At 48.0% G+C, this 11,411-nt stretch overlaps 1 protein-coding gene across 2 annotated transcripts; it reads left to right on the forward strand.

Moving 5' to 3' along the window:
* Positions 1-4,236: 4,236 nt before the first annotated feature.
* ATP5MC1 (ATP synthase membrane subunit c locus 1) lies at positions 4,237-6,972 on the forward strand. 2 transcript variants are annotated; one of them, XM_006023295.3, is made up of 5 exons: positions 4,237-4,283; positions 4,557-4,605; positions 5,315-5,392; positions 5,794-5,969; positions 6,751-6,972. In XM_006023295.3, exons 1-5 carry the CDS (start codon positions 4,276-4,278, stop codon positions 6,863-6,865), a joined length of 426 nt encoding a protein of 141 aa, XP_006023357.1. In that variant the 5' UTR covers positions 4,237-4,275; the 3' UTR covers positions 6,866-6,972. The 2 variants fall into 2 exon arrangements, with proteins under 2 accessions (XP_006023357.1, XP_006023358.1); XM_006023296.3 differs by having other exon boundaries at positions 4,261-4,366.
* The last annotated feature ends 4,439 nt before the right edge of the window (positions 6,973-11,411 follow it).

Consider the following 11,411-nt stretch of genomic DNA (forward strand, 5'->3'; position numbering starts at 1 on the left):
CGCGGGGGATGCTGGGAGTTGTAGTTCCCAGGGGACTGAAGGCGCTCCCAGCTTGCGCCGGAGGAGAGGAGTCATCATCTCCCCAGCGCGCACACGCCGAGAGCCCGTGTGGAAACAGTGTCTGCATCACCCAGGGAGGCTGAGGGATGCTTACAAGTTCCTGGAAGAAGGGAGATGCTGGTGATCCTTAGGAAGACACGCAAAAAGCTCGGGTACGTTGGAAGAAGCTGGGGACCAGTTGCAGGCACCAAAAGGATCCATGGCATCATACTCCATACTGACCCGTGAGATCATACCTCTGATACTGACCAGCGACATCACACCCCGGGTACTGATCCAGGCCAACATACCTGTACTCATCCATGACATCATACCTCTGAAACTGAAGCGAGATCCACATCCTTCCCTCTTTTTCTCACATCTTGTGCACTGAAGGAGAGATAGCCCACCCCCATCTTCAAGGAGGTGAGAGGAGACATACAGCCCTGGTAAAGTGATTGGGGTATGGGGAAACTTCTCTCATGCTGTCTGGTTCCTGGGGTCAGGTGATGACAGGAGACTCTCCCTTGCTTTTTTCTTTTTAAACAAAAGATTCTAGCTTTAACTGTGGAGGAAGCTTGGGAAGGTGAACCTTAAAGCCTTAAAAAGAAAGAGAAAACAAAATGCAAACCAAAAAATAGATCATTTTATAATGTTATAGCTTTAAAGCCTGCCCTGACTGTCCTGGGTTTGACTCTCGTGTGTGTGTGTGTGTGTGTGTGTGTGTGTGTGTGTGTGTGTGTGTGTGTGTGTGTGTGAGAGAGAGAGAGAGAGAGAGAGAGAGAGAGAGAGAGAGAGAATGTTTGGGATTGGCAATACAGGCAATCCTTGGATTTAGGACACAATTGGTTCCTGAAAACCACATCTTAAGTGGAAACATTGTAACTCAGAACCAATTTTCCCATAGGAACAATATTATAAATTATTATATATTATAAATTATTATAAATATTATAAATGGGGTCCGATACCCCATTTTCACCAAAAACAACTCAAAATTTTGTACTCAATCAATTATAGATGAGTTTTACATGAATGCCTTGAGCCTTCCGAGGCTGGGGGGGCACGGCGACTGCCTGCCAGCAGTGGTGTCGGCAGCGGGGAGGGGGGGTCGCCTGCAGGCGGCTGTGGAGGGGTTGGGGGCAGTGGGGAGGATGGGTGTGGCAAGCGCTGAGTGGTGATTGGCAACCACCCAGAGACACTGCTAGCCACCTTAGCAGTGGGGGCAGGGGGAGTGGTGAACAGTGACTGCCCGCACATGCTGCTGGCAGCGGCGGTGACCAATCTCAGGGGGTGCATGTGCACCTGCGTGCATCCCCTACACATCGCCAATGGATGAGTAATATAGCTACATTAATGTATTTATATTGTAAATAGCAGTCATATTGATTTGGAAGGACTTCTTTGAGGTGACTTTGCTAGACTTTTTGAAGGGCTCTTGGTCAGACTTTTTGAAGGGTTTTTGGTTGGAGTCTTCTCAGGAGTCTTGGCTGTAGGTTTTTCTGGAGTCTTGTCTGCTTTCTTAAAGGAAGTGTCCAAGGAAGTTTGGACAGATGTTCTCCAGGAAGATGGGTGACACAGCAAACTTGTTCGCTGGCGTGGCATCACATCAGATCAAACGCCGTAAAGTCAAAACTGACGTCAGAAAGTTGAAACAGGGTGTCAATTTATAAACACCATAAGTGCCATTTGTTGTAACTCAAAACGTCTTAAGTCGAGGACTGCCTGTATTGAAGCTTGGGATTGGCAATATTGAAGCTGTTCAAAGCATAGGGAACGGAATGTAAAGGCAGAACACTGCAAGTGGATGAAGCTAAGACAAAGTGGGGAGGATACACTGGAATGAGAAGGAACAAACCATGGAGAAGGCTGATTGATACCCTGTTGTACTTATTGATTGATGAAGCCAGGAGCAAATTGGTTCAACTTGCCCAAAAAAACAAAGACCAGACTTGCTGATGACTACATTTCAGAGCCTGGAAAGGGGAGGTAGGGAATTTAACAAAAAACTGAGGGAAAAGCAAAAGGATTTGATGACAAGTGACATAGTATGAGAAGGAAGACGGTATCCTCTGTAGGATTGGCCCAGAGGCCTTTCTCTCAAACACATGGTGGAATGAGCATGGATCTCCAAAGTGTAGGGGCTCATAAAGCCTGCATTCTTGCATTAGCAAACTTGTGCAGTGTTCATTGCTTTGGAATCATTAGTACAAGGACACTTCCTGGATCAATAGATGCCAGGAGAAGGGAGAGAGCCCTGAGAGGACTCCTCATTCCGTTGGAAGGGTGGAGATAGCACTCTTGTAGTTTAGGTAGCTGACTCCACCTGCTGGTGAGTCTCTGGATTGACAGACAGATGCCTGATTTTAGTTCATATCAAATATGGTACTGAGTGGGGAGAAACTGCTCCAGGGGCAGAGGTGTTTTATATCTATATGCAGAATCTTGACTCCTCTCCTCTCTTTCATTATCATGCTGTGATGGTTGAGCATAGATAGTAATGAACCTTCCCAGATCTTTCTCCTGTAACTGGGCCATTTCCTTTTGGCAATCTAGTGCAGGAAGAGAAAAGGTCAAGGTCAACAGGCCTCATAGCAGGACATGAAAGGCCTTTGACAGTGTCTCCATTAACTTGTGTCTGCAGGAACTAGACCATTCTGTCTTTAAAAAAGCTTCTGTTGACTTTTGTTTTCACCTTAGAAGTATCAGTAAATTTGAGATTCGCCTTTCTTGGGGGTTTCTAAGGAATATGCAGATATGGTTTAGAAATTTTCTCAGGCTTTAGTTCTGAGAACTGGGATGGTGCATTTCCCATCCAAAAAACAGAGGCACATATTTGGAAGAGGGCCAGAACAACAATTGTGGAAGCAGCTAGTTGCTCACACATTGCTAGCCAGTCAGTCAGTCAGAGGCTCCATTTCACATAACATTAGCCACAGAGTCCTACTACCAGATTTCTGCACATTGTGTTAAGTGCATCCCAAGGGCATCCTCTCTGGAAAGGCACATTCCCCATGGCAGTGTACATCCCTCTGTGGGACTTTACATACAGGGCTGCCTGAAGATTTCCCTTCAGCTCTCCATAAACCTATTGAGGTTGCTGCACAGAGAATATTTCTTTTGGCTGTTTTTTTTCCCCCCAGGTGTTTAAACAGGTGTATTAGTAGAACAGAAAAACATTGAGTTTAAACTAGTCTGTTTTTTAAAACAAAAAGTTATATGATGGGGGGACAAAAAAAGGGGGGGGGGCTGGTTTTTTTCCATGTGATCATATGAGGGAAGTATTTGGAAGTGCTTCTTGGCCTACGATTCCAAAGTACAGGAGAACTTTGCAGAATGCTGACATTGCAAACCCCCGGGAGTGAAAAATGATTGCTTTTCAGTTCGCTGTTTACAACCCCGTGCTCAGTTTGGTGTCAACACCTGCTTAACCCCAAATGCTTTGGGGCTCAAACACCCCAGACTTGCTGAGGATCCAAGGCACCTGGGCATCCTTCAGTGAAGGACTGAGAAACTCCCAGGGCCCATTTCCCAAGGATCCGATTCACGGAGCTTCAGCAAACCACAAGGGAAGCTGGACACAGCTCGGGGGGGGGCAAAGCAAGCACCAAGCCAACAGGATGATAAACAGAGGCTCGGCTCCGCAGCACCGGCAGCAGCGCAAGGGGCTGGAATCCGGCGGGGAGCCGAGCCCCCGACCCCGGGGGCCCGCGATCTGCAAGTGGAGCAGCCGCCGGCGGGATCCGCGCTCCGGACCCAACCCGGGGGAGCTCCCGCGTGACGGAACGGGTGAGCCCCTCAACCCCGCCCCTTCAGTCGCAAAACCCTGGGTGACGCCACCATCACGTGACCTCCCCACCAAGGAGCCCCTCGGCCGCCATGTTGCGTTCCATAACGAGCCCTACCACCCGAGAGGTGAGGCGGAACGGCCGCTCTAGCTATCCCTGTTTGGGCCGGCTGTATGCTCCTGCACACGACCGCCGGGCAGACAGCCAATCAGAGACCAAGAGGGGGCCACCATCCCTCCAATCAGAACGCGGGGAGGTGCTCACGTCCTTTTCCTCCTCCCTCACCCCTCTCATTCGAGATCAAGGTCCCGGATGTGGGAGGCGGGGACTGCTCCGTGGGAGCCAATGGGGGACAGCCGGCCGGCTCCCAGGAGTCAATGCGGCGGGGGGGCGGGCGGCGGGCGCGCCACTTCGCGCCAGCCAATGAGCGTGGAGGACGCGGAGGTACATGGCAAGGTGAGCGGTGGGGGTGGGCCCTAGTCTGCCTGTCGCGGGCGCCGCAGTTCCAGCTTTAGCTCCAGCTCAGGCGCTGCCTGCCGGTGAGCGGCCGCCGGTCCCGCGTGTCCTTCTCGCCCCGCCCCACGCCGGGGCTGGAGCTGCGCGTCCCTGGGCTGCAGGACTGGGGAAGTGGGGAGGCCTGGGTGTCCCCCTCCAGCTGCTCAGAGCCGTGGATCCTGGCATCGCGCCTCCCCACCTTTGCTTAGGTTTGCTCCGCTTTGTTCTCCCCAGGCCCGCGAAGATGCAGACCCCCGTGGCTCTCCTCGCCTCTCCGGCGCTGGTAAGCAGTGCCCGGCCGCGGTGGCAGGGGTGGGCGGTGCTGTCCGCGTTCCCCTGCTTTTCATGGGAAGGCGGGCTTTGCTGGAGAGCCGCAGGCCTGAGGCTGGGGGAGCAAGGTCACCCTTGGTGTTTGGGGAGTGGGGAGGCAGGGTGTCTTTTGCTCCTGCTGGGGTTACCTAAAGAGGCGGTGGATTCTGTCCTTGGAGTTTCTTCAGACCTGGCTAGACAAAGATTTGGTTGGGATAATTTAGTTGGGGCTGGACCTGTTTTGAGCAGGAGGTTGGACTGGATGACCTCCTGAAGTCCCTTCCAACCCTCATTTTCTATGATTCTGCTGTCAAGCAGAACTGGGGTGGGTGAGACAAGGTGCCTACGTGCCATGAATGAGAGCAGGTAACACTACCTCCTTTTTCCAGAGGTTTTATTCCTGGATAGGAGCCCCTTCAAAGTAGGTGATGGTGGCATGTCGTCCTGAAGTAGCATCTGGCCGTAGATTAGAGGTATTAATCAGCTGGGTTAAGTCCTTGAAACTGAAAAGCAGATGCATTAGTCGAGTTAGTGAGAGACTTCAGCTCTCTTGTTTCACTTGCAACCTGTTCAAGGACATCTGATAAACAAATGGCTGCTCTTGCATACATTGTGAACTGCCTTCCTCTCTGAGGAACATGGAGGTTTCTCATCGTGGGTTGAATGTCTGTCTTCCACTTCAGTTCCGCTGCTGTTCCAGGGCTCTGGCCAGGCCAGTTTCTGTGTCTGTATTCAGCAGGCCTGAGATTCAGACGGTACAGGTAAGGCAGGATGGTTCTTACTTGCTGTAGCAGGGGTCTCTCCTTAGAAAACTTTGCAATGAAACGCTTCCTTGTCTGGGCTAGTTTTAGTCTGTATCACTAGTTTGGTGCATATGTGTTTGGGCAGTGGAAATGATGTCTTGGAGTCTTTCATAACTAATGCAAATTATTAGCTTGAATTGTTGTTAATGTCAACATATAGACTTACAGTTTGTCTGTACATTAGCTAGCAATGGTTCATAATTTGGTGGTACTCTATAAAACATCCAGCACGCTCTTTCAGCTCAGCATATTTTGGTGCCTTTGCTGTGCCTACAATAGGGGCTAGAATGGAAACAGACCTTTGTTAAATGCATTGAACTACAACTGCATCACGCTTGGGCTTCTCCTACCTCCCCCAGCCCTCTGGTGCTTCCCATCTACAGCTGGCCTGCCGGGAGTTCCAAACCAGCACCATTTCCAGGGATATTGATACTGCTGCTAAGTTCATTGGTGCTGGTGCTGCCACAGTCGGAGTGGCTGGCTCAGGAGCAGGTATTGGAACCGTGTTTGGCAGCTTGATCATTGGCTATGCCAGGTAAGTAAAATATTTACTCTATTTTAGTTTGGCTTTTTTTTTTTTTTTTTAAAGTGGTCTGTAGTAGATTCTTACCCCCACCCCTGTGTTTCCCTTATGCTCGGTCTAGGAGGCTTTCCTGGGACACTTGCGTAGAAAAGTGAGGAGAAAGGGGCCACTTAAAGAGGGTCTCAGACTGCATAGTGCTACTCACTCATCTGCGTACCATAGCAAGTTAATTACTCAACTCATTGATAAGTGCTAAGGAATCACTTTGTCCATTTGTGAAATGAAACCACATGTAGGATGGAGAGTGAGGTGGGATGGACTGCACATACATAGTAGTTTTGGAGGAGAAGTAAAGAGAAATGTCATTTCTTCACTATTTCTAAGTACTTCTGATAACTCTGCAGAACTTGACCTGCTGGCAGAGGAAGTGGTCCAATAATGCTTGAGGATTGCTGCCCAGTACAGTAGTGATTCAGTTAGGGACAAGCCTTTAAAGGTCTTAGCTTTTTAGTGGATTGACCAGAAACAAGTTAAGGAAATGTCTTGCATCTTTCTCTCTTTCTTCTCTCAGCTTCATTCTTGTGTGCGCTATGCTGGACCTTGCTATGTTTCCATTCAATGCCCACTGTTTATGGTCTTCTGTCTTCCTAAGGCTTAAGTGCAGTTGAATCTCTTCCTTGTGTGTGGCCATCCTCAGCTTTTTGTGGAATAGCTACATTGTTTTATGCATGTGTTTATGTGACTTCCTGCACTCCCACACACACTTATCAATTTCTTCTTGTATCTTTTACAGGAATCCATCTCTCAAGCAGCAACTTTTCTCTTATGCCATTCTGGGTTTTGCCCTGTCTGAGGCTATGGGGCTCTTCTGTTTGATGGTGGCATTCCTCATCCTGTTTGCTATGTGACAGCTTCTGAGCCTGATTGTGGCTCTGTGTCCTCTACAGTTTGAATCCACCTCCTTTATCAGAGGGTTCCAGACTTATGATTAAACAAAATCTTTCTCTAAACAAAATGACTTTGGATGGTTCCTTCCTTGCATTCTTTTCCAGTGCCAGAGAGACAGTTGGGGATTAAGCCTCTGGTATATTTAATACAAGATGAAATTCTGTGGGTCTTTTTGAGTTAAAATAATGTACATTTTTAAGATGAAAGAATCTGCTAGCATATAGAAGTATCTAAAGGTGAAACAGAACTGCACCTATGTGGGGTAAGGGAGAAAAGTAGCTATTGTAAACTGGCTGCAAGTCCAGTGAGGATGGCTTGCTGATTTGATCCTGCAGTATCATCCCATGATAAGAGCATGAAGAAAGAACCATTAGTGCTGTTTACACTCCCAAATAGAATGGTTCTTGTGCAAATCTACCTTTTCATTGCCATACTACAGCAGATAATGGTGCTTAAATTGACATGAGGCATTGCTGTCTCCCTTTATTCTATCATGCTTTTCTTATAAATCTGGAAGATGGTACATAGAGGCTACCGTTTAGGTGTGTTAGTATTAGTGGAACTTGGATGGGTACAATACCTGTGAACCAATTGAAGAAGCAAGAGTGCACTCATGTGGATGCCCCATTTGAGAGAGATGGGTGGATTCAAGGTCAAATTTTAAAAATGGCTGTCAGTAGCCAGCCTTCCCCCATGCTGGGTAGAGGCTGATGTGCAGCCCTAATTTGTGCAGGGTGTTATCAATGAACTTTTTCTGTTTCCTTTTTGCAGCAGATATGTCTGGGTGATCTAACCTATAAATAATGATCTAAGGCAGTAGTTGGTATTCAAAAGCCTTTGAATCTGGCTGTGACCTTTCCTGCTGCATGCATTTGTAAAGGACTATAATGATAACTGCAGTGCTTCCTAACTACTGTTACCACTCTGAGAACCCCAATGCAATGAATAGAGTAACAACACTTAGAAGAAATAAAAATACCCTTCCAAAAACTACTAGCTTTCTCTTAAAGCAGTTGAATGAGATTCTTTTGTGTGTGTTAAAGGAAGATGGGGGGGGGGGGGAAAAAGGATATGCTCTAAACTTTAAAGGAAGATGGGGGGGGGGGGGGAAAATGATATGCTCCTAACTATGTACAGTTCTAGGCACAAGTATGTAGACACTTCAGTGCATTTCTGCTGTGTAGTTGGTTCTACTGTGTATATGTCATACTGCACTATAGCTAGACTTGGCTGTTGCATGTTACCTAGGCAACAGCTGTATTAGGTCAGTTAAACCAAGCCTTATTTTAGAGCTAATAAGTCTATTTTACACAAACCTAGTATTTTATGCTTATGAGACATACGATTGTGCTAGGAATGTGCAGCTAGGGCAAAAACCACACTATTTTCTTGGAGGAAAGCATGGGGAAAGGAGTTTTCATGCACGATCCTAAGACAGAAGGATGCTGAGCCCTTTTTTGAGGATGTTGCCTTGGAGGGGATCTCCACAAAGGAAACATGATCAAACTGCCTCTTAATATTGGAAGAAAAGGCTTTGAGTGGCTTAGAAATGATGATTTTTTTTTTAACCTCAAGAAATCGCATCTGACTGATACTAAAAATAAAGGGAAAAAGCCTGGCAGACTCTATCACCATCCTGCATAAACCAAGCAGCTTTTAGGCTAACCCTGTTTCTCTTGGGTGTGGGAAGATGGGAGTGGTATTAACGTGCTGCTGAAGTCCTCCTCACACTTGGTGTTTGGATGTTTCCATGTACCTTGCCAGCCAGTTACAGCAGTGTACATTCAGAAGGTCAGTCCTATTTTCCCTGCCAACAGCCAGACAGATCATTGCATCTCTTTAATGTATTGGCATGTTTTCTTCACCTTCCAATCAGTAAAAATAATAGCTTGAGTCTAAGTGTGAAGAAGCTAGCTGCCTGCAACAAATGAAACCACTAGAATGTTTGTCTGCTTCCACAGTTGCCTCCTTCACTTTAAATTCTTAACACTGCCCCAAAGTGCAACAGGCACTGTAGTCAATACTATGAAAGTGGGGCTGAAATAGGGAAGGGACTTTCTTAGGGTGATGCTTATGGTTGTGATGAGATTTACATCTTAATTACCCCTTAAATATATACTTACCACAGAGGATCCACCTAAGCCCAAAGCTTAATGTGAAATGCGATGGCAAATTTCATGTAAAGTTTAATGTGCGTCAGAATCTTAGCCAGATCCTAAGCCTTCCTTTGTATTGATAAAAACAAATGGAAGTCATTCTTTTTATGTGCTTTGTATGGTTATTCACTCACAGGCTGGATATGTCTACGAGGGAGTGCAAGCTGTTAGTGACTCCAGAAGAGCTGAAATGTGGGCTGGAATCCCCCAGCAGCTGATCGGATTGTATGATATTGTCTGTTTGAAATTCAAATTCCAAGGTGACACTAGGCACCTACATACCAGGGCTGGTGGGGAGGGATAAGTGTATTCTTCAAGATCTACCATAGCCACATACCAGGAGCCCTAAAAGTATATATAGAACGTACAAAACACAGAGAAGCACCTTTATCTTTGATCGTTTAATGTGGACAATAGCCACTGCACATGACTTGACAGTAAGTGAGAGCGTTAATTGCTAGTTGGTATTGTCTCTGTGAATAACACCTTCTCTTAGACTTGAGCAGTTGGAGAATGTGCTTTGGCTTTGCCTAGCCACTGTGAATCCCCAAATTTAAGTTCAACTTGCCTCACTAAGTTGGGGCTAGTAACTATTTTTTCAAACTTTTTTTGGGGGGTGAGGGGGGAGGTCGGGGTTCATACCCTGTTTTAAGTTTATGTTGCTGTATACTTCTCTGATTCTATTATGGAAAATAAAGAAGTGTAATACTTCATATCACTACACCCATGCTCTTACTTCTCCAGGATCTAAGATATTGTAAAGTTGTTCTTAACTGTTTCTGTTTTTTCTGTACTGTTGTATCCCTTTTCCTTCTGCTTTCCTGTTCCTTCCTCTAACATGCTGTCTCAAAGGGCATTACATACCACCCAAGTGTCTATATATACCAGCTTCAGAAACACTTCTCTACATCACTATTTTTTGTTTCTGCATCCTGAGAAAATAAAATGTGACCTTGAATTAGGACTAAGGAATTGTGAGGTGGTTACAGCTTTGTGATTGTGTTATGGGAGGATAGGACTAAATACCCTCTTTCCTCCCATTATACAATCATGAAGTTGCAAAAGATAGACACTTGAGATAGTCTGGGCTTGATGTCTAGGTTGGTTTCATAGAAGGAAATGGCTACATTCTAGCAGGGCCTGGCACAAAACTTCATAGAATCAGAAAAACAGGGCTCGAAGGGTCCTCCAGAGGCCCTTTAGTCCAACCCCCTGCCTCAGGCAGGATCATGCCTATCCAAACCATCCTCTGCAATCCATGTTCTGAACTCTACATAAGACTACCATCAACCCTGATACAACACATACCTAACAACCTAACCTGCCGCAGGGGAACCATGGCAGCCGATATCCTGCTTCCATGAAATGTTGTCAATATATATTCAAGAGATCTGCTGTAGTGCAAGCTTTGCCAGAGTTGTGCTGTGTGACCTCATGGGCAGTTGACTTAAGTCCTGAGCCTCCATTGTCCGGTACTGCAAACTGAAGTTGCCCATGCTTCAGATTTCTGAGAAGCTTTTCTTTATTCATTCATCTTTGGTGGACTAATATAAAGGGATTAAGAGAGGCATGTCCTCTCTCAAAGGCAATGGCTGTCTGCCACAGTGCAGGGGAAAGGGTGCCGGCGTGCCACTTGAGGCCAGCAGTAGAAGCATGGCCTGGAGTCACTGCACCCTGCTGTAAAGAGGTTTTGTGCTGCTGTGCACCCTAAGCCTGGCATCCCAGCTGGGGCAGGCCATGACGCCTGGGCAGTGGCCTCGCTGCAAGGAGCCTGTCACCAGGCCCCAGGTCGTGCCTCAAGGACCCAACACGGGGAGCTTCTAGCGGGTGATGGACTAGCTGGGAGGTCAAATGGGCCGTCATTGTACTGAGCGAGGCGACACTCTGGTGCGAAGAGACACTCGCTTCGGGGTGGAGGGAAGCATCTCATTGGGTTGGGTGGACGCTCTGGTGTGAGAGGACTCTATGGTGGACCCCTAGTTGGCCGAACGGCCGCTCTGAGGGAGGACTCTATGGTGGGTCAGCCGAATGGCGACGCTCTGGAGGTGGGAGGGGACTCTATGGTTTCCGCGAGAGCTCGTGGCGGCGGAAGAGAGCGAGGGGCGGGTCCTCGCAGCGGACACTCTGGCCCAGATTCTGTGGTGGAGGAGCAGGGCGGCGGCTGCTCTGGCCGGCCGACTCGGTGGTGTGGAGTCCCGGAAGCGGAGCTCTCCCAGGCCGGGCGGCGGAATGGCGGAGAGCCCGGCGGCGGCGGCGGTGGAAGTGGAGGAGGCGGCGGGGCCGGGCGGCGGCGGGAGCAGCCCCGGTGTGTTCATCCCGGCCGAGCTGTGGGCGGCGGCGGGGTTCGGGG

This window comes from Alligator sinensis, unplaced genomic scaffold (assembly GCF_000455745.1).
Source record: "Alligator sinensis unplaced genomic scaffold, ASM45574v1 scaffold520_1, whole genome shotgun sequence".
Lineage (NCBI taxonomy): Eukaryota > Metazoa > Chordata > Crocodylia > Alligatoridae > Alligator > Alligator sinensis.